Source organism: Canis lupus, chromosome 29, assembly GCF_048164855.1.
Source record: "Canis lupus baileyi chromosome 29, mCanLup2.hap1, whole genome shotgun sequence".
Lineage (NCBI taxonomy): Eukaryota > Metazoa > Chordata > Mammalia > Carnivora > Canidae > Canis > Canis lupus.
This window is the reverse complement of record NC_132866.1, coordinates 32,784,749-32,811,897: the sequence shown is the minus strand read 5'-3', so window position 1 is coordinate 32,811,897 and position 27,149 is coordinate 32,784,749. Positions and strand designations below refer to the sequence as shown.

The 27,149-nt window shown below is 41.6% G+C and overlaps 1 protein-coding gene across 5 annotated transcripts in view; it reads left to right on the top strand.

The window, feature by feature from the left end:
- Nucleotides 1–27,149, top strand: part of TBC1D12 (TBC1 domain family member 12) — a 121,681-nt gene that overhangs the window by 1,695 nt on the left and 92,837 nt on the right. The window contains exon 1 of one of the 5 annotated variants that reach the window (XM_072805994.1): nt 22,462–23,592. The exons of 3 other annotated variants lie outside the window; for them this stretch is intronic. In XM_072805994.1, the coding sequence (XP_072662095.1) occupies nt 22,616–23,592 (977 nt within the window). In that variant the 5' untranslated portion in view covers nt 22,462–22,615. Of the gene's footprint in view, nt 1–22,461; nt 23,593–27,149 lie in introns of those variants that run through there. One more of the 5 variants, XM_072805998.1, reaches the window with a different exon arrangement.

Sequence of the window (27,149 nt, the reverse complement as noted above, 5' to 3'; positions counted from 1 at the left end):
GTGTCTCTACTTCCTCTTTTCTATTATGACAACCCAAGTTTGTGCTAGCTTCTTGAGGAATTAAATCATTTGCTTGGCCCGTTTTAAGTTAATGATCAACTTGAATCCTTAGATCATTTTTAAGCACTTGTTGCCAAGCTGACTCCCTCCCATCTTGAATTTGAGCAATCTATCATTTGAACACAAACTTAAAAATGGAAGTTAATGTGATTCCTACTAGCTTAATCTTAATGGTTTTTCAATTCTTTGGTCTCCAGCTTTGTATCATTTCCCATTAACTCAACCCACAGCTAAAGTCAGTTTGGGTTCTAGGGCCTCTTGGATCCTCCAGAGTTTTCCTGAATGCTTGCTTGGGCTAAGAGAGATCACTGGGCTACCTCAAACTAGCTTCACAGGGATTGTACTCAGAGATTCCTATGAGCCCTTTTGAGCAGTCTGTTAAGAGCCCATCTGGACCTGCCTATAACATTCCATTGTCCTTTTCATTAGAGTCACCAAGAACCTCCAAACTGTTTTTCTTTTTTAAGTGTGCACTAAGCTATATCATTTCTTTTTAACCTCACTAGATCTCTCCACTTCATTTGATGCTACACATTTCTCCTTTTTTATATTACGCTTTCAATGTCCTTGGCCCTCTTAACAACCTCTTCCCTGAGTTCTTGTCCCAACTCCATTCCTTCTTCTTCATGCCTCTTCAATGTAGGTGATTTTCAAGGTTCTGGTCTTGACCCACTTTTCTACTTCTCATTCTACTTGCTCTTCCAGTGTGAGCTCATCCATCTACATATTGCAAAAAGATTTCCAAATCCTTTGTCCAGTCCATGCCTCTCCTTCCAGGTTTCTTTGTTATAGCTACCTCCTTCTGGACATCTTCACATAGTAACCATGGAACTTCAAATAACCGTGTTCAGAACCAAACTATTTTCTTCACTTGTACCTCTCCCAATATGCCCTATTTCATTCTTTTACCCACAGCTAGAATCCCGGTATTTCCAGAAATGTTGGAACACAAACCAGGACTTTCTTGGCCATGGTCTATAAATAAACTGATTTGAAAAATGTCACTAAGTATGCGTGGAACAATAAGGCTTCTGGTGTTCCTGTCCCACAAGATAATTCGTAGAAGTTGTAACAAGGAACCTTGAAGAAACTAAAAACACATAATAGGCTCAAAGGAGGTATGTTATTATTTCCTAATGAGAAATTACTAAATGGTGCCAGATTATAAATATAAATCTCCAAAATTCAGACATCAAGAACTTGAAAATGTGTATATGCCATTGGCCTCTTCTTCCATTGGCTATGTAAAAATATACTTGAGAAAAAATGTATGTATAGTTGAGAAAGATAATTATGTATGACCAAATAGAGATTAATTGAAGAGATTGTATAGGTGCTAAAAAATAAAGAAAAGCTTGGGAAGAAATGACAGAGCAATGTATACTTAAATGGACCCTTACAGAAAGGACAAGTTCTATAAGTTCACATAGATGGGATAATATTTTCTGAGCAAGATTACACAGGTAGTGCAAATAATTTATATTGTGGACCATCAGGAAATTAGGTTAAAATAGCTAATAACCATCATTACAACTGATGATTAGTTGTGGAATTAAAATTATAAATAAGGGACGCCTGGGTGGCTCAGCAGTTGAGTGTCTGCCTTGGGTTCAGAGCATGATCCTGGAGTTCCAGGATCAAGTCCCACATCGTGCTCCTTGCATGGAGCCTGCTTCTCCCTCTGCCTATGTCTCTGCCTCTCTCTGTGTGTCTCATGAATAAATAAAAAATCTTAAAAACAAAATTTGTAAACAAAAGATTAATGCCAAAAAATAATAACACACCAACATCCTCTCAGCAGTTATTACACACACAGAAAAAAGTCCTCCACAAGTGATTGCAACTTTATACTTGAAGACTTTCACAAACCCTGCAAAGCAGGGCTGAAGTGCCAAGGAATTTTTACCCCTGAGAGCAGCCTCCAACCAGTGATAAATTGAAGTTGAAGGATAAATATACCAATTTGGTACGCTAGAAAATGTACTCCAAAGATCTTGGGCCCTAATCCCTGAAACCTGTGAATATTACCTTATATTGGTCAAAGGTGTGATTAAGGATCTTGAAATGGAGAGATTATCCTGTACTATCAAGGTGGGCCCTGAAGGGAATCACATGTCTGTATGAGCTAAGAGGAAGGAGATTTCATACAGAAGAGGAAGAAACAGTGTGACTACAGAGCAGAGATTGTAGTGATGTAGCCACAAGTCAAGAAATGTCCCAGCACCAGAAAGGGGAAGGGGCAAGGGACATATTTCTCCTCTTAGATCTTCCAGAGGGAGTGTAACCCTCTTGACAACTTGACTTCAGTGATCATGATTTCTGATTTCTGATCCCTCAACTTGTGAGAGAATGAATTTCTATGGGCATCTGACTGGCTCAGTCGGTAGAACATGCAACTCTTGATCTCAGAATTAGAGGTTCCAGCCCCACATTGGGTATAGAGATTCCTTAAGAAAAAGTTTAAAATCTTTTTTTTAAAGTAAATTTCTGTTGTTTTCAACCACCAAATCTGTAGCAATTTGTCGCAATAGCCATCAAAAACTAATACACCAATATTTATACTAATCAGTATGCCAATGTTCTCGTTCCTAAGAGGTAGGATGACTCTGAGGCATCCTCTACATTGTCTCCCAGAGAGCCACGAAAGGCATGTGCACCACCTACAAAGCTAACCTACTCATCAGCCCACTCTCTTACTGTCCTCTTCCCAGTCTCACTTCCCCACCCCTTCTATCAATGGTTTCTGGACTCTTCTTGAAAATAAACCATTTGCGGGACGCCTGAGTGACTCAGTGGTTGAGCATCTGCCTTCAGCTCAGGGCGTGATCCTGGAGTCTGGGATGGAATCCCACATCAGGCTCCTTGCATGGAGCTTGTTTCTCCCTCTGCCTGTGTCTCTGCCTCTCTGTGTGTCTCATGAATAAATAAATAAAATCTTTAAAAAAAAAAAAAAAACCATTTGCCCTCAAATCCTTGTGTATTAATTTCTTCCTGGGGCTGCCATAACAAAGTACCACAAGTAGCATGACAACAAGTTTATTCTCTCACAGTTCTGGAGGCTGAAAGTTAAAAATAAAGGTGTTGACACAGTTGACTCCTTTTTAGGACTCTGAAGGAGAATCTCTTCCATACTTCCCTCCTAGTTTCTGGTGACAGCTGAAAGTCCTAGGAATGCTTCAGCTTGTGAGTGCAAGATTCTCATCTCTGCTTCCATTCATACATAGCATTCTCCCTTGTGTCTGTGTCTTCACGTGGCTGTCTTCCCCTCATACTGAATTATGGGATCAGGCTAATGACCTCATCTCAACTTGATTACATCTGCAAAGCTCCTATTTCCAAATAAGGTCACATCCATAGGTACTGTGGGTCAAGATTTTATAATCTTTTGGGGGGCACATAATTCATACAACGTTGACTCAGGATCCAATTCAGGGACTCCAACCTAATACAGCTATCACTTACTAAGCATTTTTTATGTTTCCCTAAGTATAAACTATTTCATTTTATCCTCAATAATCTTATGAGATAAATATTAGCTCCATATTAAAGTTATTGACTTGAGGATTAGATATACTCTAACAAAGTCTGCATTTCACTAGGTGGGAAATGTAATAAAATGCTAGTTCCACTAGCTGGAGTTTTTTTCTACTTAAGATTTTTGTTAATAAATTGAATTTCTATGACATGACATTTCCTCTTTCTTGTATTAGTTGTTCAGACCCATTATTTATTCATTGCTCTCCAAAATCTCTAGGGAAGGGGAAGTGGATTCCATGCACAATGTCATGTACAGTTTCTGATAGTCCCTTGGCAGCAACAGTTCCTCTCCCCTCCCTGTACCAGACTCTGCTAGGAGCTCTCTATGAAAGAATGTTCTGTAAAACAAGGACACATTGTCTCTAGACCTCTATTCTAAAGCTTCTGGGAAGTATAGCTGAGCAGGGATGAGACTATAGATTGAAATTAACATCTAAACTAACATGTAGATCATTTCACACCCCCCACAACGGTGCCCTGCTTATCCTAATATTCTCTATTCCACCTATTACCAGAGTTCAAGTCCTCCCTCTGGTTACTACTTTGGAAATATAACATGGGCTTACCACATACACACAGAAGACCTACTTAGATGGCATTTATGTTTCGGATTGCTTTCCTTCATTTTCCAAGTTACTGCTGCTGATTATAATTAAAACCCCCTTGGGTGAATAAATGGATACATAAGTGAAATAAGTGGCTATCTATGAATAGAATGATAAGAGGTCTGGATGATCTAAAATATCTCCTCCTACAGCTGTCACTCTAGAAAGAAGATAAGATCTTCCCCTACAGAATCTCTCTCTTGGGCCCATTAGTCCAAAGGGACTTTTTAATATGCTATTTACGACCTTTTAACATCCAGAAAAAAGGAAATTGGTGGCTTCTGGAGGTAGCAAAAATGGGACGTGAAGGTGTGGAAGGATGTAAGTGGACAGGCTCCAAAATAGCTAGTTTTTAAACATGATCTATAACGTAAGGAGGTATGTGTATATCATAATAGAATTACAGCTTTAGTGGGAATATGAGTTATCTATTTCTGCTTAATAAATTGCCCTAAAACTTAGCAACTCAAAACAATAAACATTTATTATTTCACACAGTTTCTGTAGGCTTGCAATTTTGAAGTAGCTCAGCAGAATGGTTCTGGTTCTGGAAGTTGCAGTCTAGGCATTGGTTAAGGCTGCACTCATCTGAAGACTTCACTGAGGCTTCAGGATTAACTTCTAAGATGGCTCACTCATACGTCTCTTGACAAAAAGCCTCAGTTCCCTTACTGCCTGTTGGCAGGAAGCTTCAGTTACTTACCATGTACCCATCTCCTTAGGACTGCTTGAGTATCTTCATGACATAGCAACTGGCTTCCCCGAAAGCAAGTTATCCAAGAGAGAGCAAGGGGAAAGTTCTAATGCCTTTTAAGATCTAGTCATATGGGGCAGCCCGGGTGGCTCAGCAGTTTAGCGCTGCCTTCGGCCCGGGGTGTGATCCTGGAGCCCCGGGATCGAGTCCCACATCGGGCTCCCTGCATGGAGCCTAATTCTCCCTCTGCCTGTGTCTCTGCCTCTCTCTCTCTCTCTCTCTCTGTGTGTGTGTCTCTCATGGATAAATAAATAAAAATCTTTAAAAAAAAATCTATTCATATGGCAATGTTCAAATCTGGTTATATTTAAGTCACCTAGGAGCTTTCAGAAACTAACAGTACCCCATCCCACACATTTGAAATCAAATCTCTGAAGGTGATGCCTAAGCTTTGGTGCTTTTTTACTCGTTTTAAGCTACTCAGATGACTCTAATACAGCCATGTTTGAGAATCCTATGTGGGGCACTTACTCTCAAATATAGCTGTATCTTGGAATCACTTGGGGGCGGGAATGGAAAACACTGGTTCTTTGGTCCTGTTATGGATTGAATTGTACCACCACTACGACCCCCAATTCATGTATTGAAATCCCACCCCAGTACCTCAGAATGTTATTAAACTCAGAGATAGGATCTCTAAAGAGGTCAAATGAGGTCATTAAGGTAGGCCCTAATCCTTATACAAATAGGGGTCCTTATTAGAAGAGATTAGAATACAGGTTCAGAGGTAAGACCATGTAAAGGAACCACTAGGAAAAAAAAAACACCATTTACTAGCCAAGAGGCTTTGGAAGAAACTAACCCTGCAGACACCTTGATCTCTGACTTCTAGCCTCCAGAATCATGAGAAAGTAAATTGTAGGTAATAAATAATCATGAGCTCCTCGGACTCTGATACTTTTTTTATGGCAGCCCTAGTGAACGAATACAGGACCAGTCCTCAGAATTCTGATTTGATAGGAATGGATATAGCTGGGGATCAGAGCATTTTTAATGCTGTTTCAGTGATTTTAATGTGCATCAAGGTTAAGAGCCCCTGCTTTAAGTATCCCGAAATCTGACTTCATCTGTTTAAACAAACAAACAAATAAAAAGATATAGTATTGGAAATCATCACCTCCATTATTCAACTTGTTAAAAGTGAGTCACTTAATTCAGACCACACTTGATAGGGAAATGAGAGTTCACTTTTTTTTTTTTTTTTTTTGAGAGTTCACTTTTAAAAGGGAGAAGTATCAAAAACATTTATGGACACATTTAAAAATAATCAGTGTTGCTGGGGTGCCTGGGTGGCTCAGTTGGTTAAATGGCTGGCTCCTGATTTTGGCTCAGGTCATGATCTCAGGGTCCTGGGATGGAGCCCCAGGTCTGGCTTTGTGCTCATTGAGGGATCAGTAGGGAGTCTCTCCCTTTGCTCCCCACCTCCCCTGCCCCGCTCCTGCTCTTGCTTTCTCTCACTAAAATAAACACATCTTTAAAAGAAATCAGTGTTGGGTTCAATGAACATTTATTAAGCATCTTTATTGGAACCTAGATGGACACTGGAATTCAAACACGAAGTATTTTTCTGTCACTCAGGACTAAAGAAATTGGAAGTTTTGTGTAGGTAGATAAGAGGCAACTTTAGAACACAAGATGTTACAGGACTGTGATAGTTTAAAGCCGAATGTTCATGAGGTGAGATGTAAATCATGGACAGTATGAGGGACTGATTTTCTCCTGAGCAGAGGAGAGAGGTTATTTTATAACCATGTGACTTCCCATTCTTGAAACGTTTGTAGGATCTGAACTGAGAAGGACATACAGAGATGGTGACTCATTCCATCTTGCAACCCTTGACACCTGGATCATTATTTTTTATCTACAAATAATATTTACTGGTTTGTTGAATTAAATTTAACTGATGAATACAGATGAATCCTAAATATAGACTCACGTACTTCATTTGATTGTTGTAAATTTAGATTACTATGGTTTAGAATAGTGTTTTCTGTCACATATATATTTTTTTAACATGGTCAGCTCTTTTCTTTAGAATTTAGAGCAGTCACAGACAGAGGCATAAACCCTTTGAGGCCCATGGCCCACATTCTGTCAGTGGCATTGCTGTTTGGTTAAAATAGTGTGCGTCTGTGGGTCTGTGTGTGTGATATTTTTTTTAAAGATTTATTTATTTATGATAGGCATAGAGAGAGAGAGAGAGAGAGAGAGAGAGAGAGAGAGAGAGAGGCAGAGACAGGCTCCATGCCGGGAGTCCGATGTGGGACTTGATCCTGGGACTCCAGGATCGCGCCCTGGGCCAAGGGCAGGCGCTAAACCGCTGAGCCACCCAGGGATCCCCTGTGTGTGTGATATTTTTAATCGATTTTCTAATGCCTTTAGGTGGGGCACACACTCAGTACGCATTCTCTTGTTCTCCACTACTTCCTGTTGTCTAATATCCATCAGCCATATTGGTTCTTAAAGGCTTCAATGTGAGACCCATGGATCTAGATTTAAAACTTCAGGATTCTAGTGCATAATATTATTTTGGCTTATTCTTTTTTTTTTTTTAAGATTTTATTCATTTATTTTAGAGAGTGAGAAAGAGAGTGAGTAGGGAGATAGAGTTTTCTGCTTAATTTCTTTCTCCTTATTTCCTCCTTCCTCCTTTTTTTTCCCCCTTGAATGGGAAGGATCATGAACAACTTCCTCAGTTCTTAACACAGTATCATCATTTATCCAGCCAAAGACTCTCAGTTGCATTTTTTATTTAGCACTATATTCAGTTTTATTTCTTTTCAACAATTCCTTTCTCTTCTCTTCCATAGGCAACTATTTTAATGCATTTAATGTAGATTCTAAAAATGCATTTCTATTCTTGTAAAAAGAGACATTTCTGTTTTGTGTATAGGTATTTTTAATTTATGTAAATTACATTATGTTCTTTTCCACTTGACACTATTTTTTTTGGTTTTACGTTATTTATTTGAGAGAGAGCATGTGTGAGCAAGAGAAGAGAGGGGGAAGCAGACTCCTCCTGAGCAGGGAGCCTGATGTGAGGCTCAATCTAGGGATTCCAGGATCATGACCTGAGCCAAAGGCAGACGCTTAACTTACTGAGCCACTCAAGATACCCCCACTATTTTTTTTAATATTCATCCAGGTTTCTCTGTGTATCTAATTTGTCGTTACAAATTGTTGCATCATTCTCTATCATGGTTCATTTACCACTTATTATATATTTACTACAGCTGCACTGTCTTCAATTCCTTTCCACCTCAAACAACAATAACAATACACACACTCTTTAATGAGGGTCCTCTTCTCTTTTTTGTTTAGATTTTATTTATTTATTGGAGACGGGGGGGGGGGGGCAGAGCTCCCTGGCAGGGAGCCCAACGTGGGACTTGATCCTGGGTCTCCAGGATCACGTCCTGGGCTGAAGGCAGCGCTAAACCGCTAAGCCACCGGGGCTGCCCTAATGAGCATCCTCTAACATCCTCTTAGAGATCTGTGAGAAAATTCATCTGAAGAGTATAACCAGGAATGGAATTGCTGGGTCATAGATTACATATTCACTTGATTTAACTAAGTCATGCCTGCTGGGTCTCCAGAATAGCTGTATTTACCAGAGATTTTCTGTTCTATGTTTACTTCATCCCTACTGCTAACAGAGCATTCTGGATTCTTCAGTTCTTTTTCTCTTTTACACCTTCTATCCTTCATATACCCATAGTGAGCGCAAACCACCAGAGTTCTATTCTTCCCCAGGAGTCTAGACCCAAAGCTAGTTTACCACATTCCCTTCAGGAATTCACAAGACACTTATACACTAAAGATAATCATCGTCTTCTAAAGGAGATTTCTGTTTTCTTTCTCTAAATATTTAAAGTACTGTAAGATTATCTTTCAGCTCATAATTTATATGCTCCTCCATGGTCCCCTTTCAATTCACAAATATTTCTTAGGATTTCTAGTCACTAAGTGGACTGAAAACAAGTTGGACCAAAGAACTTTTTGACTTAGTCTCAAAAACAAAACAAAACAAAACACGTAAGTGGCTAATATGGGAGAGAGGTGGGGTGTGGGACAGGTTCACCTTAATTACTAGTCAAAGTAATTTGAAATACTTAAGAATAGTTTAAAAATACCTAAAATTTGGGACACCTGGGTAGCTCAGTGCTTGAGCGTCTACCTTCGACTCAGGGCTTGATCCCAGGTCTGGGGATTGAGTCCAGCATGCAGCTCCCTGTGAGGAGCCTGCTTCTTCCTCTATGTCTCTGCCTCTCTCTGTGTCTCACATGAATAAATAAATAAAATCATTTAAAAAAAAAAAACCTAAAATGTTTTCTATATTCTTTTCTATTATAAAATGCCTTCCTATTATACTTTTATAATAAAAATAAGACTTTACTGAAATAAAAAGGGAAATATTTAATCTACTCCAGGTCTGGCCCCAAACATTTCTGAAAATACTAACACTGAACAGATTTAGTCCCCCTTATGCTAAATTTATGCAAAACTCACTTCATTATAACAGTAACAGCTATTTGCAGAAACTGTCACTATTTTTGCAAATCTGTCAATAGATTGTTTTTGTTTTTTTAGTTTTTGTTTTTGATATTTTATTTCTTAAAGAGAGAGAGAGAAGGGGCAGAGGGAATCTCGAGCAGAATTTTAAGCATACTCTCTGCTGATACAGGGTTTGATCTCCCAACGCCAAGACCACAACCCCAGCAGATATCATGAGTCCCACACCTAACTGACTAAGCCACCCCGCTGCCCTTTAATAGATGCTTATAGATGCTTTTTCTTCCAAATGTAACTGAATGCCCTCCTGCAGCATAAAAAACATTTGCAACTCTTGTCACAACTCATAATTATGACATGTATATGGGAAAAATGTCAAGATTTCAATTTTTTTTAAGATTTTATTTATTCATGAGAGACACAGAGAAAGAGAGAGAGAGAGAGGCAGAGACACAGGTAGAGGGAGAAGCAGGCTCCATGCAGGAGCCTGACATGGGACTCAATCCTAGGTCTCCAGGATCAGGCCATGGGCTGAAGGCAGCACTAAACCGCTGAGCCACTTGGGCTGCCCAAGATTTCAAATTCTTGTGGAGGATTACCATTTAATCAATTTTTAAAATTTCATCAAAAGGAAGAATGTAAAAATTTTTAAAACCTCCATTAGTCTTCTTTCATGTCTGTCCTTTGTGGCCTTTATAAAACTAGACATGCAGTTTTATACATCATTGTCATTATGATATATAACTGTATCTCTACCTTTTACTTAATATTACTTTGTAAAATTTCTCCCTATTTCTGCATTTTTATCATTTTAATCATCTTCCTCTTTCACTGGTATATTAGATTTTCCTATACTTCCTATATTATTGACAATTTCAGTAGTTTTAAATTTTTAACTATTAAATATCTTGCTATTAGCATTTTTGTATAGCTTTTATGTTATTCTTTTGAAAGATTTCCTATGACAGATTCCTAGGAGTAGAATTACAGTGCCTCTTAATATGTGGCATCAGTTTGCTTCTCTAAAGGATCAGTATGCATTTCTAAAGCACTTCATCTGTCTCTTGGTTTGTGGCTGTCCCTCTGTGGCTTACCAAACAGCATCTGCTTTGTGATTTTACTATCATTTATTTTCAACACATATCTCACCCTGCTGAGTTAATCTGTAATGCACATCCTTTCGATACTTGTTATCTAACTGTAATCCAGAATCTCAGACTTAGTCACCCCCTCTTACCAGCTGAGGCTTTACCAAGCGTGTATGGCACTAAACCATTTGTGAGCATTGAAGATGATTTCAGTAGCAATCCAAGTCACATGGTCCCACAGAAGGTTGCCCATTCCCATTGCTTTACAGAAATTTCTTCTGGATTTTGATATCAAATTTATTCCAGGTCTTGTCAGCCAATTTCCAGATGGACATATTGACCACATTTTTGTTTAATCAGTTCATCATCAAACTTCATAAGCTCATCAGTATATAGTGAGGACAAGCTATGTTTATTTTAGGTTTCACTAGTGTCTACTCATACAACAGAAGTCATCTTTAGGTTAAACATTTATCCATGGGAGATGAAATTGTGTGTTCAGGAGTGTAAATGGGAATCTGTTTCAGGCAGTTCTTAACAAAGGCTTTGAGGATTATAGATAAATTTAGTCTATTGAGTTGGGAATTCCTGGGATCTAAATATGTTTTTTTAAAGATTTTTCTTATTTATTTGAGAGAGAGAGAATGAAGTGGGAGAGAGACAGAGGGAGAGGGAACAAACAGACTCCTCGCTGAGCAGAGAGCCTGAAATGGGGCCAGACCCCAGGACCCTGAGATTATGACCTGAGTTGAAGTCAGACGCTTAACTGACTGAGCCACCCAGGTGCCCCTAGATATGTATTTTGATAGCAGTTTTATTCATCCATTTATTTCTATATTCCTTTAATAAATGTTTATTGAATAGCTACTGTGTCCTTGGCACTATACTAGTTATTATTGCTAAGAAAGTGAACAAAACAGACACAATCTCCTTCCTCTAGAGCTTGCAGTGTACAGTGTGTGTGTGTGTGTGTGTGTGTGTGTGAGTCTGTGTATGTGTATATACAAATGATAGTCCAAAATGCCATAAGATTGGAGCTGTGATAGTGGCTACAAAGAAAAAGGGTGCTTTGAAAGCATGTAACTGGAGTCTAATCAATTAGAGGGGAGGTCAGAGAAGTCTTCTCTGGGGAGGTAACATTAACACTGAGTCTTGGGGGCACCTGGGTGGTTCAGTCAGTTAAGCAGCTGACTGCCTACTCTTTATCTCAGCTCAGGTCATGGTCTCAAGATTCAGAGTTCAAACTCCATGTTAGGCTCCATGCTGGGCATAGAGCCTACTTAAAATAATAATAGATAAATAAATACACTGTGTCCTGAACAAAGAGTAGGAATTAGCCCTACAAGGTGGGGAAGAACCCTCGAGGCAGGGGGACCAACATACATGAATACCCTTAGAGGAAAGGGGCTTTGCACATAATTTCAGAAACAGAGAAAAGGGAGATGTGTCTGAAACATGATGAGTGGGGAAAAGAGAAAGGAGAAATAAGGCTGAAGAGACAGATAAAAGTATAACAAAAATCCCAGGTCATTATGCAGAACATCCTAGATATATACAAGCTTACAGAAGGAGTTTTGTAGTATCTGAGATGAAAAGAATATCAAAATGACTAAAGTTTAGGGTTCTGGGGAGAGAAGAGGAAAAGGGGAGATGCCTGGGTGGCTCAGTGGTTGAGCATCTGCCTTCGGCTTGGGTCATGATCCCAGGATCCCAGGATCAAATCCCATGTTGGGCTCTCTGCATGGAGCCTGCTTCTCCCTCTGCCGTGTCCCTGCCTCTCTCTGTGTCTCTCATGAATAAATAAATAAATAAATAAATAAATAAATAAATAAAATCTTTAAAAAAAAAAAAAAGAAGAGGAAGAAGGGGTTAGATAGGTACATAGACTGTGAAGAGCTTTGTAGGTCATGAGAAAAGATTTTGTCTTTTGTCTTAAGAGAATAGGAAGCCATTATATTTAGATTAAGGAAGAAGAACCCTCCCCAAGTGTACCCAGAAAAATATAGCCAAAAATGTAGGAGAAAAAAATGGAGACAATGGAGTAATGAAAACTTAGGGAAAAGTGTTTCTTTTAAAAGGTTGAAAGGTGGGATGCCTGGGTGGCTCAGTGGTTTGAGCGTCTGCCTTTGGCCCAGGGCGTGATCCTGGAGTCCCAGGATCAAGTCCCATGTTGGGCTCCCTTCGTGGAGCCTGCTTCTCCCTCTGCCTATGTCTCTGCCTGTCTCTGTGTCTTGAAAGTTTAACACGATGATGACTAAAAAAGCAGGGCAGTAACATGATCAGATTTGTGTTCATAAAAAAAGTACTTTGGCAGGGTGCCTGGGTGGCTCAGGTCATGGTCCAAGGGTCCTGGGATCGATTCTCACATCAGGCTTCCTGCCTGCTTCTCCTTCTCTTTCTGCTTGCTGCTTCCCCTGCTTGTGCTCTCTCTCTCTGTGTCAAATAAACAAATAAATAAAATCTTAAAAAAAAAAAAAAAAAAAGTACCTTGGCTGCAGCCATGGAAAATCATTTGGATGTGCCCACAAGTGAATGTGGGAAAACCAGCCGGAGGTTAATTCTGTCACCCAGGAAAAGATGATGGCAATTTAGTCTGGGTGGGTGATATAGTGTGAAGTGAATGCATTTAAAAGATATTTAGATTAGATCCTCAGACTTTATCCATTTTATAGCTGAAAGTAGGTAAGAATCTTTCAGCTATCCAATTTCAGAGGCTCTAATGTAAACCGTGATGACTATAGTTAATAACACTATTATTATATTTTTTAAAATAACAAGAAAAAACATTTTATATAAAAAAATACAAAATATGTAGGAGGTAAAAAAAAAAAAAAACAGACAGACTTTAGTAACTACTTTGTGTATTAGCTTCTTAGGGCTGTATAACACATTACCAAAACTTAGGTATCTTTAAAACAACAGAAATTTATTTTGTCACAGTTCTGCAGACCAGAAATATGAAATCAAGGTATTGACAGGGTGGATTTTTTTTCTAAGGCTCTGAGGGAGAATTCACTTCATGCCTCTCTCCTAACTTATGGTCACTGTCAGCAATTCTTTTTTTTTTTTTTTTAAGATTTATTTATTTGACAGAGAGAGAAGAGAGAGAGGATGCACAGTGAGGAAGGGCAGAGGCAGAGGGAAAGGGAAATTCAAGCAGACTCATCTCTGATCATGGAGCCCAATGCAGGGCTCTATCTCATGATCTTGAGATCATGACCTGAGCCGAAATCAATAGTTGGACACTCAACGAACTGAGCTATCCTAGCTGTCAGTAACTTTTTGTGTTGTGTTCCTTGGCTGGTAGACATATCATTCCAATCTCTACCTCCATCTTCACATGACCTTCTTCCCCGTGTCTCTATGTGTCGGTTTTTTTTTTTTTTCTGTCTTTTAAAGGACACCTATCACATGTATTTATTACCTCTATGAGGAGAAGGAGTATGTCTAATCCAGGATGATCTCATGTTAAGAGCCTTACTTTAATTACATCTGCAAAGATCCTTTTCTGAATAGTCATGTTCATAGGTACTAAAGGTTAGAACTTGGATATATCTCTTGGCAGGAGACAATTCAACCCACTACACTTGGCTAAGGGGATAAGGAAGAGGGAGGTATCAAGGATGACTCTTGGGTTTTAGGTTTGTGCAACTAGATGTACAGTACTGTTATTTAGTAAGGTATAGAATATTATAATAAGAATAGATTTAGAGGAGGCAATTATGAGTTTAGACTTGTACACATTAGATTTTAGGTGGCTTTGAGACCGGCAAGCAGAAATGTTGGGTAGACAGTTGGCATGTCAGATCTGGAAAGACCAAGTGGTTGGTCTCTATTAAGAGACCGTATTAAGATAGAGAACAATGGAAGAAAACCAGGAGAGACTCATTTTAGTCATGTTATGTTTGTGATGCCTAGAAGTATCTGGAAATGTCATATATTTGGATTGTAATGTGGGAGTGGTAGGTTAAATTCTAGTCGTCAGTTTATAAGTGATCATCTAAATCATGAGAATTAGTGAGATTTCCTGGGGTACAGAGGGTTGAGTGAGAAGAGAAGAGGCTTCAGACCTATTCCGCTAGGAAATTTCATTAAAGAGGAAGAAATCCTGCCTTCCTAGGAAGAAATTGAAAAGAGGTGGCCAAAGAGGTAAAGAGGAAAACTGAGAGACTATGGCAACAATACAGCAATGAAAACTAAGGAAAAAGAGTGTTTCTTTTAAAAAGTTAAAAGCCAGGGAAAGGAGTGTTTCAACATGGAAGGAGTGATCAACAGTGTAAATGCTGTTGAAAGATAGAGCAAGATGGAGACTGAAAACTTTCTATTGGATCAAGAATAGTAAAGTCATTAATGAGAGTAAAGAATTGTAGAATAAATGGGAGGTGAGGGGACCCCTGGGTGGTGCAGCGGTTTGGCGCCTGCCTTTGGCCCAGGGTGCGATCCTAGAGACCAGATCGAGTCCCACGTCGGGCTCCCGGTGCATGGAGCCTGCTTCTCCCTCTGCCTGTGTCTCTGCCTCTCTCTCTCTCTGTGTGACTATCATAAATAAATAAAAATTTAAAAAAAAATGGGAGGTGAGAAAATGGAGACATCTTTAAAATAGCTCTCTCTCTTTTTTTTTTTTTTCTTAAATAACCTTAAATGTAGAGAAAAAGTTACAAACATAGGGGCACCTGGGTGGCTCAGTCAGTTAAGTGTCTGCCTTTGGCTCAGGTCATGATCCTGAAGTCCCTTGTCAGGCTCTCTGCTCAGCAGGGAGTCTGCTTCTCACTCTGCTCCTCCTCCTGCTTGTGCTCTTTCTCTTGCTCACTGTCTCAAATGAACAAATAAAATCTTTTTCAATTTACTATTTATTTATTTATTTAAAGATTTATTTATTTATTTATTCATGAGTTACACACAGAGAGAGGCAGAGACATGGGTGGAGAGAGAAGAGAGAAGCAGCCTTCCCACAGGGAGGTCCATGTGGGACTCCATCCGGATCACGCCCTGAGCTGAAGGAAGATGCTCAATCACTGAACCACTCAGGAATCCCTAAAATATTTTTTTAAATTTTTTAAATTTTAATTTTTATTATTTTAAAATATTTTATTTATTTATTCATGAGAGACACATAGAGAGAGAGGAGAGAGGCACAGAGACACAGGCAGAGGGAGAAGCAGGCTCCATGCTGGGAGCCCGACATGGGACTCGATCCTGGGTGTCCAGGATCACGCCCTGGGCTGAAGGCGGCGCTAAACCGCTGGGCCACCTGGGCTGCCCTAAAATCTTTTTTTAAAAGAAAAACTTGTAAACATAAAGATAGTAAAATATTCATATATCCTCCCAGATGCCCACTGATAACATTCTATCCCATTTGTCTTTGTCATGTGCTCTGTATGTATGTGTATGCATGAATAATTTTTTTCTGAATCGTTTGAAGGTAAATCCCATATATCATAGCCCTTTACCCTAAATACTCCACTGTATATTTCCTAAGAATAGAAATATTTTCTTATAGAACTGATATACCAATTATAAATATAAATTGTAATTGTAACTATCAATATTTACATTGACACTTTTGTTTAACCCACTGTGCATATGACAATTGTGTTGGTTGATGTAATAGTGTCCTTCATAGACTGTTTTCCTTTTCTCTACCTAGTACAAAGTGAAGTTTAGGGGCAGGTATTACATGTAATTGTCATTTTGTTTTAATCTTCTTTCATCTCAACTATGGCCACAGCTTTTGTCTTTCAGGATACTCGCATTTTTTAAAGGAGTCCCCTATTTCATTATTATTTTTAGTATTTTTAAAAGGTTTTATTTATTTATTCATAGAGACACACACAGAGAGAGAGGGAGAGAGGGGGGGGGTGGGCAGAGACACAGGCAGAGGGAGAAGCAGGCTCCATGCAGAGAGCCTGACGTGGGACTCCATCCAGGGTCTCCAGGATCACGCCCCGGGCTGCAGGTGGCGCTAAACCGCTGCGCCACAGGGGCTGCCCTATTTTTAGTATTTTTTAAATATTTTATTTATTTATTTGAGAGAGAGAGATGGAGTCAGGGGCAGAGGGAGAGGGAGAGGCAGACTTCCTGCTGAGCAAGGAGCTTGATCCCAGGATCCCAGAATCACAACCTGAACCAAAGGCAGACACTTAATGGACTGAGCCACCCAGGCACCACCCCCCCCCACCATTTCATTTTTTAAATAGAATTTTCTTCACTTTGAATTTGATGATTTTTGTATGATTAGATTGAGTTTATACATTCTCAGCCACACTGTGCCCTTTTCAGGGTATCACATCTAAGTGTGTGCATAATGTGTAAACAGCTTTTTAAAGAAGCTTGCTTGCTCAGGGAAGCAGAGAGATAAGGTTGTAGCTATAAGCCAGTATTTCTCAACATTGGTTGTAAATTAGAAGTACTTGAATAGCTTTTAATACCAGTGTAAGGCTCCTTTCCAGAGATATTGACTTAATTGGTCTTGGGTGGTGACCAGACATAAGCATTTTTAAAACTTCCTAAATGTTACTAATGTACAACTGAGTTTGAGAAACATTGCTTGAAGAGTATGTGGGTGATGATAGTGGTGATTTAACATGATAGAAGTTAAAATATGTTTTAAAGCTTTTTGAAATCCAGTTCAAAAGAAAAAGGTTGAAGATTAAAGAAAGATACAAAGAGTCTAGAAGCCTTTTATTTGAGGCCTTTGTACTCTTCTTGAGTACAGTTGTAGCAAAATAATATTATGGGATAATGGGACCATATTTACTGTTCAATAATGAGGAAAGGATCATACAAGTAGAATATGACAAATTGTATTTTGAGAATTCTGTGAAAGTCAAATGTTCTTAGAAAATGCAAGAATACAAAGTATATTCATAGTTTTCCATATTTTAACTGTTAATTAATATTTTGTAACAGCAATTATGAATATCCTATCTCTAGATGCCCGGGTGGCTTCTTGGTTGAGCATCTGCCTTCAGCTCAGGCCATGATTCTGGAGTCCTGGGGTTGAGTCCCACATTGGGCTCCCCACAGGGAGCCTGCTTCTCCCTCTGCCGATGTCTCTGCTTCTCTCTGTGTGTCTTTTATGAATAAATAAATAAAATCTTTTTTAAAAAGGATATTTTTTTTCTCAAGGGAACCAATCCAATCAAAAAATGGGCAGAAGACATGAATAGACACTTTTCCAAAGAAGACATCCAGATGGCTAACAGACACATGAAAAAATGTTCAACATCGCTTGGCATCAGGGAAATACATATCAAAACCACAATGAGATACCACCTCACACCAGTCAGAATGGCTAAAATTAACAAGTCAGGAAATGGTAGAAGTTGGCAAGGGTGCAGAAAAAGGGGAGCCCTCTTATACTGTTGGTGGGACTGCAAGCCGGTACAGCCACTCTGGAAAACAGTATGGAGGTTTCTCAAAAAGTTGAAAATGGAGGGCAGCCCTGGTGGCTTGGTGCCGCCTACAGCCTGGGGTGTGATCCTGGAGACCTGGGATCGGGTCCCACGTCGGGCTCCCTGCATGGAGCCTGCTTCTCCCTTTTCCTCTCCCTCTGCCTGTGTCTCTGCCTCTCTCTCTGTGTCTATGAATAAATAAATAAAATCTTAAAAAAAAAAAGTTGAAAATAGAGCTACCCTACAACCCAGTAATTGCACTACTAGGTATTCACCCCAAAGATACAAATGAAGTGATTCAAAGGGGCACCTGCACTCCAATGTTTATAGCAGCAATAGCCATAATAACCAAACTATGGAAAGAGCCCAGACGTCCATTGACAGATGAATGGATAAAGAAGATATGGTAATATATATACAGTGGAATATTGCTCAGCCTTCAAAAAATCTTTCCATTTGCAATGATGTGGATGGAACTAGAGGGTTTATGCTAAGTGAAATAAGTCAATCAGAGAAACACAATTATCATAAGATTTCATTCATATGTAGAATTTAAGAAACAAAACAGGAGCATAGGGGAAGGGAGGGAAAAGTAAAACAAGATGAAATCAAAGAGGAAGACAAACCATAAGAGACTCATAATCATAGGAAACAAACTGAAGGTTGCTGGGGGGGCGGGGACGGTCACTGGATGGGGTAACTGGTGATGGATATTAAGGAGAGGACGTGATGTGATGAGCACTGGGTATTATATAAGACTGATGAATCACTGAATTCTACCTCTGAAACTAATAATACTGTATGTTAATTAATTGAATTTAAATTAAAACAATTTTAAAAAGAATATCCTTTCTCATGATAACAGTTTCACCTGATTTATAGGAATGTACCAGGATATTTTATTTATGCCTACAGTTGTAGTAATATAATATGGTACCAAAAGATTTTAATATCAGGGGACCTGGTTGGCTCAGTTGGAAGAGCACATGACTCTTAGTCTTGGAGTAATGAGATCAAGCTCCAAGTTGGTGTAGAGATTACTTAAATAAGTAAAACTAAAAAAAATGTTTAATGTCAAACTCTTAAGGACCACAAAAAGGATAGTCCACACCTTGAAAGGAGATTTTTTTAAATTTGCAAGATGGCATATATTACTTATCAGATAAGACAGAAACTTACCATTGAAAGTGGAAAATATAACCACTAACTGCTAAGAATGACTACAATTTATTATGGAATACATATTATTGTAGACAAAGTTACAAAACATAATTGTATTTCAGTTTGAAGTCTTCACTGAGAAAACAGTAGCATCCCATGGGTTATTATGGTTCATAAGATTTTTGTTGCTACTGACCAGGGGAGAGGAAGGAGGTGAAATAAATAAACCATTTAGAGAAACTGGAGTTTAAAATATTGCAGTGTGGTTTCATAGAGGGAGAAATAAAGCAGTACCTAGAAAGTAGTAAGTTAGCAAGTTAGAAAAGGCTTAAAAAGTTAGGAAGTTAGGAGAGTAAGGAAAGAAAAAAAGTTGAAATGAAACAAGGTTGTGATTAGACTCTCTCAGCTATCTTCACCATTATATAACTATAATTATGTCTAGATTATCTCCTAAATTAATGAAATTTTTTTATTGAGGTGAAAATTTACATAAAATACAGCTATTTAAAAATGTACAATTCAGTGCTATTTAGTTCATTCGCAATGTCATGCAACCACCACCTGTATCTCCTTGCAAAACATTTTTCATCATCCCATATCCATTAGTCTAACCCTATTTCTATCCTCTCCCCCCCCTCCCTCAAGGAGACATTGGCAGTCACCAATCTGTTTTCTTTCCCTATGGATTTACCTATTCTGGATAGTTCATACAAATGAATTATACAATGTGAACCTTTTGTGTCCCGTTTCTTCCACTTAATGTTTTTGAGATTCATCTACTTGTATCATATATCAGTACTTCGTTTCTTTTTATGGCCGAATAATAGTCCATTGTATAAATATCATATTCTGTTTATTCATCCCTCTGTCGATGGACATTTGAGTTGTCCCTATCTTTTTTTTTTTATGAATTGTGCTGCTAAGAAATGTTCATGTATAAGTTTTTGTATGAACATCTGTTTTCTTTTGGGTATATATCTAGGAGTGGAATTGCTAGGTCATATGGTAATTCAATGTTTAACCTCATTAGGAACTACCAAACATTTTCCATAGCAGCCATACCATTTATATTTCTACTGGCAATGTTTGAGGGTTGTACTTTTTTCCACATCCTCTACAACACTTACTTTCCACCTTTTTGAATATATCAATTCTACTCAGTTTGAGTGCCATGTCACTGTGATTTTGATTTATATTTCCCTATTGACTAATGATATTGAGCACTACTTTATATGCTTATCAACAGCTATTAACATATATTCTTTGGAGAAATGACTGTTCAAGTCTTTTACCCACTTTAAAATTGGATTGTCTTGTTAAATTGTAAGAGTTCTTTAGGGACGCCTGGGTGGCTCAGCATTTGAGCATCTGCCTTCGGCTCAGCGTGTGATCCTGGGACCCGGGATTGAGTCCCACATCCGGCTCCCTTCAAAGAAACTGCTTCTCCCTCTGCCTATGTCTCTGCCTAAAGATTTTATTTATTCATAAGAGACACAGAGAGAGGCAGAGAAATAAAATCTTTAAAAAAAAGAATCCTTGGGATCCCTGGGTGGCTCAGTGGTTTGGCGCCTGCCTTCGGCCCAGGGCATGCATGATTCTGGAGTCCTGGGATCGAGTCCCACATCGGGCTCCCCACATGGAGCCTGCTTCTCCCTCTGCCTGAGTCTCTGCCTCTCTCTTTCTGTCTATCATAAATAAATAATCTTTTAAAAAGTTTAAAAATTCTTTATTCTGGATACTAGATGCTTAACGTATGATTTACAAATATTTTTTCTCTTACTATATTAATTTTTCTTTTTTTTTTAAAAGATTTTATTTATTTATTCATGAGAATACACAGAGAGGAGAGAGAAGCAGAGACACAGGCAGAGGCAGAGGGAGAGGCAGGCTCCATGCAGGGAGCCCGATGTGGGACTCGATCCCGGGCCTCCAGGATCACGCCCTGGGCTGAAGGCGGCGCTAAACCGCTGAGCCACCAGGGCTGCCCCCTATATTAATTTTTCTACCTCTGTCCTTCAAGTCATTTCTTCTGAAAGATCTTGACAATAAATATATTGCTAACTGTGCCCTTGCCACTTAGTCCTTCCTTAAGGTCTTCAAATATGCTCATTATAAAAGACATTTGATGTTTCTTAAACTGGGTGCTGCGCACATGGGTGTCCATTTTATTTACACATTTTACTGTCACTCATGTATAGGTTATATTCTCTCTTGTATATATAAGAAGAAAATAAAAAGGCTTGGCAATGCTGCTTTCTCTCATCACTACCCCATCCTATTTTTGTCCTCTTTCATTGACATACTTGTAGAATGAGTGGCCAATATTTCCCCCTTCATGTTATCTACCCCTAATTCCTCTTTATTTTATTTTATTTTTGTTTCTAATTCCTCTTTAATCCTTTGCAACACAACTTCTTTACCCATCTTGAAATAATGACACCTTTGAGCCTCTGCCCCACCTCCATCTTTTTTCTTTCTTCCCAGGCAAAGTCACTAATGACTCACCTTGCTGCAATATGCAGATGACTGTTCAACCCGTATCTCCAAATCTAAGCCCTAATCCGTCTTAGAACCCTAACTATATCTGAATATTCCCAGTCTTTTTCTTTACCAGATACATTTCTATTAATCAGTGTCCCCCCACCCCCCACTCCGCCCAGATCCAAATCTCTATTTCTTCAAACCACATTAGTTTCGGTCTCAAGAGTTTTGTAGTAATTGCCAGTTCCTCCCTCTTCAATCGCTTCTTATAGCTGACCAGTTATCACGTCTTATGATTTCTACTTTAAATGCCTTTCATTTCCACTCAGTGGCTACCACCCCAGTTTAATCCATCATCGCACAGCCTCTCTCGGACTCCACTCTTTCCCTCAAGTGATAATAGAAATCTCTAGGAAGCGCGATGTGATGAAACATGGTGCTAGATAAAAAAGATTCCTTTGGTAGTATCGTGGAAGAAGACGTGGGGAAGGGAGGGTGTTGGGGTGGAAGGATGAAGCCCCAAATTGCGGCAATGGCGGTAGAGAAGATGCATGAAAAAGCGTAAAGTCGACGGGTGACCAACGGGAGGTGGAAGGACTTACATCTTCTACCCTGTCTTCTACTCCCATAAACTAAGTACGTCGAGGGACTTTTTGCTAAGGGAGGCAAGCCGGCGCCTCGGTAAGCACGGTCACGCTCGGAGCGAGCCAACCGGACTCCACCGTCCGGATGGCGGACCCCAGATTGGCCGCGGGAGTGTTAGGGAGCCGGCCCCTCTAGCTCCCGTCTCTATGGTTCGCGGGATCTCCAGGTCGGGGTTTGGCCCGGCCGGCGTTTGCGCGTGCGCGAGCTCCTGCGCGTGCCCGCCCTCCCGCAACTGCCCGAAGCCCCGGGCGGGAGGGGCGGGTCTGGGAACGTTGCGGCGGCCGTCGCCGCGGCCCCAGCCCCCAGGGTTCCTCCGGGCCCAGGCTGTGCCGGGGACTCTTGGCGTCGCCTCCTCGGGTGGCACCCGCCCGGCCCTAGATGGTGGGTCCGGAGGATGCCGGAGCCTGCTCGGGAAGAAACCCTAAGTTGCTCCCGGTGCCGGCGCTGGAGCCCGTGGGCCAGGACGGAAAGATGATCCGGGCCACGGGCGGCTTCGGCGGAGGCGTCGGCGCTGTGGAGCCGCCGGCAGAGGAGGAAGAGGAGGAGGAGGAGGAGGAGACGCCGCCTCAGCAGCTCCTCCGGCGCTATCTCGCGGCGGCCGGCGGGGGACAGCTGGAGTCGGCGCTGTGCTCCCGTCCACTCCCCGCCCGCCAGCCCCGCGCCGCGCCGCCCCCGGCGGCCCCGCGCCCTGACGCCTGCCCGCGGGACTCGGGCTCCAAGCGGCGAGGCGCGGCGGCGGCGGACGTCCGCGCGCCGCGGCACAGAGGCATGACCAACGGGGACTCGGGCTTTCTGGCGGGCCAGGACTCGCGGGACCTGGAGGAGGCTCGCGGACTAGCCCGCGCTGGCGGCCGGGACCCGAGCCGCCGCCGCCTCCGCCCGCAGGGGCCTGGCGACGAGGGCGCGGACGGCTCGGGCAGCGCGTCCGACTGGGCCGCGCCGCTGGAGGACCCGCTGCGGAGCTGCTGCCTGGCGGCGGCGGACGCCGACAAGCCCCAGGGCGCGGGCGGCGGCTCGGAGGGCGGCGCGGGCGGCGACGGCGGGAGCAGCGGGGACTCGGAGCGGCCGGGAGCCGGCGCCGGCGCCGGGGGTTGCGAGGAGGGCCCGTCCGCCGCCGCCGCCGCCGCCGCCGCCGCCGCCGCCGCGGGAGCCGAGAGGATTAGCGGGGGCGCCGGCGCTGAGCCTCGCCCCGGCGTCCCGGACGTTCGCGTGAACTCTCGGAACACGTTCGAGGTGAGCCGCGACCACCTGCCCCCCGCCAGTCCGCCGGTGCCCGCGCCCGCCGCGGAGCAGGGCGCCGCGGGGACCTCGGCCCGGGCTCGACGGAGCGGCGGCTTGGCCGACTTCTTCGCCAGGTACAGCGCAGGCTGCGCCGGGGCTCGGGGCGGGCTCGGGGCCGGGGCGGAGGTCGAGGCCGGGGTCCGGCGGAGAGCGGCTCGAGGGCGGCCTGCGGGCGGGCTCCCGCCGCCGTCAGGACTCGGCTTTGATTTGTCACCGCGGGTAGAGGAACTGGGTCTGCATCGTGTTGCCTGTGGGAGAAGTTGCCGACTTTGTGGGGAGCGAATCGTTCTGTTGCCCTGGCGGGCCGGGGGCTATACCAGCAGCCACACCTGGTTTCCGCGTATTCCGGTCCTGCCGCGGCTGCAGTTTTGCCTCCTCCGGAAAAGTAGACAGCCTGCTCCGTTCTCAGTTTATTTTTTACTGTCCTGTGAGGATTAGGGTTGGGGGAGTGGGGGTGGGCGCGGCGGTGCGTGTGTACGGGTGTGGTGGTGAAAGAGAAAGGAAGTCGTTTTGCAGAGATGGCTATTTGCGTGCAGTCTAAACCCATTCAAGTGGCTTGGGAATTCTGGAAATTGGAAGTGATTGTGTTTCATAGTGTTTAACTGTTTCAGTGGCCTTTATTAAAATGCAGTCAGTTTGGAATTTAGAGTGTGAGCCAAGCCCTTAAAGCCAAATTGCTGTGGCGCTTTATCTAGAAAATCCGTCTTCTCTACTGCCAAATAGGCCTACACTTTCCTCAGCAATTTCTTTTTAATTTCTGACGCCATTGTATTTGAGTTTTGACCTGCTGTTCTTGAAATTAAGTTATGGTGCTGGATGTTGCAGATTTCGGAATAGGGTTTTGATAGGGACAAAACACTCATCCTATTGCACGTTAACGAAATGCCAATTTTCCTGGAGTCGTATCTTGATACCCTTTTTTTTTTTTTTCTTTTAATCTCTAGTCAAATAGGAAAGTATTCCCAACTTGTAAACTCTCCCTTTCAGAGATCTTCTGTGTTTTTGTTTCCTTCTTAGGGATCTTGATAGAAATGAAAGAAACAAGTTATGCAGCTCTAGTTTTAGAGAATTATGCAATCCGTGTGCATATTTGTAGACACAGGCACAATTTTCTCATTGTAACTAATATTTATTTTTCTGTCTTATCCTTTGTTTTTCCTGCTTCTGTGGATTTACAAAAACAAAGTTGTTTACATCAAGATTAGGAAATCCTGATTTTGTGTTACTAGTAGGACAAATATATAGTAGTGAGACTTGCATTTGTGTCTATAGTTGCAAAAATACACAAAAAATGTAGTTAAAGCTTATAGTGGCAATATTTTAAGAGCATGCAAGATGAGCAAAGTTTATACATTTGTGAGCTTTGGGTGTTTATTGGTCCTGTTTTGATTTCAGGCATCAGGCAATTTTAGACCTGGAAGCAGCTTTGGAAATCACTAATTCAACCACTGTACCCAGAATGCCTGCTGTGTGCCACCCTTGTGAATAGAGATGATTTGGACAGTGGAGTACAGGCTAGTAGGTATTAAGTTTGAAGACAAATGCACATACATGGATTGCAAATTATGAACAGTAACAAGGCAAATTAATAGGGAGAAATTTTGATATAATTATTTTTTTCTTTAGTCTAATAGGCTAGACTAATAGGATTTCAGTTAATATGGCTTGATTACTACATTCATACAGCCACATTAATCATGTGTATCAGAGCACTGGATTTGAAGTCAGAAAATAGGTACCAGGAAGTTAATTTCTCTAAGCCTCATTTTTCTTAATTTAGATCTGAATGTCAATCTACTCTGTCAGTTGCTTCTTTGTATAACTTTCTTGGGAAGGGACACAGAGGCACAATCTTTCTTTTAGCATTTAACTAAAACCTTAACTGGATTCTGAACACTTTAAAGGCAGAGACCATGATCTTCATCTCTGAGTCTACAGTTACTTAGCACTGGTATTGAGAACCTTGCTTAGTTTATGTTGAATTGGCAACTTTTATGGACTCTTCCTCTTTACTATTCTCTAGGTAGTGTAATTTTGGTTTTTTGTTCATAGGCTCCATCTAGAGCCCAGCTCAGGGCTTGAACTCATGACCTTGATGAGATCAAGACCTGAGCTAAGATCAAAAGTTGGAAGCTTAACCAACTGAGCCCCAAGTAATTTTGAAGAAATCTTCTATTCCCAGGCAGAATGATCAGAAATTTCCTTTGCCTTGGCAACTTAAGAGGTTTTATCCCTCCGTTCATGGGTACAACTGTCATTCTTAACTCTGAAGCTTCAGATGAGGGATCCTCTTGGGGATATCTTGTTCTAGGATGTATTCTTGTTCTTGAGTGCAGCCCCTACCTACCGCCACCTCATTTTTTGATGAAGAAACTCATTGTCTACATAAGTTTAGGTAGCTAATGGCAGAACTGGAATTAGAAACCAGGATTCCTCTTTTCAGACCAGGTTTACGTTCAGTCACAATTTATATTAGCCTGTGGCTTTTTACTCTCTCACCTGCTTATCCTCCATCTTTACCTTCTTTCTCCTTCCTTTCTTTCTCTTAACCTGGCAAAAATCTGTAACAAGTACTTTTTTCTTTTTTTTAAAGATTTTATTTATTTATTCATAGAGACAGAGAGGCAGAGAGAGAAGCAGGCATCATACAGAGAGCCTGACTGGGACTCGATCCAGGGTTTCCAGGATCACGCCCTGGGCTGCAGGCGGCGCTAAACCGCTGCGCCACCGCGGCTGCCCTGTAACGCCACCGGGGCTGCCCTGTAACAAGTACTTTTTTTTTTTTTTTTTAATTTATTTATGATAGTCACACAGAGAGAGAGAGAGAGAGAGAGGCAGAGACACAGGCAGAGGGAGAAGCAGGCTCCATGCACCGGGAGCCTGACATGGGATTCGATCCTGGGTCTCCAGGATCGCGCCCCTGGCCAAAGGCAGGCGCCAAACCGCTGCGCCACCCAGGGTTCCCTGTAACAAGTACTTTTAAGGAATAGTTTCAGGGATGCCTGGGTGGCTCAGCGGTTGAGTGTCTGCCTTTGACTCAGGGCATGATCCTGGACTGAGTCCTGCATTGGGTTCCCTATGGGGAGCCTGCTTCTCTCCCTCTACCTATGTCTGTCTGTCTGTCTGTCTGTCTCTCTCTCATGAATAAATACATCTTAAAAAAAAAAAAGTAATAGTTTCATGTTTGTTTTAACCAAAGTAAAGATAGGGGAACATTTTATAGTGATTTACCTGTTACTACAAAGTTACCTTCAATTAAGTCACATCATTGGCGGAAGCTTCATTGAGTAGAGTAGAAATTCTATAGGAGCTAAAGGAATTTGGTCCAGGATGGGACTGCTCTCCATCTCCTATTTTCCTTCTCTTCCAGATGAGGGAAGTTCTAATTCAGTCCCCGTCGGGGGCTTGCCCTCAGCTTCAAATGTGCATCTCTCTGTGAATGGTGACTTGACGATGGGAGCTCCAGAAGTAATATTCCCTCAGATCCTTGATCTTTTCCTGCTCATAAATGTTTAAAAATGCTAGGTGGGGAGGGCAGCCTAGGTGGCTCAGGGATTTAGCGCCACCTTCAGCCCAGGGCCTGATCCTGGAGACCCGGGATCGAGTTCCACGTTGGCCTCCCTGCACGGAG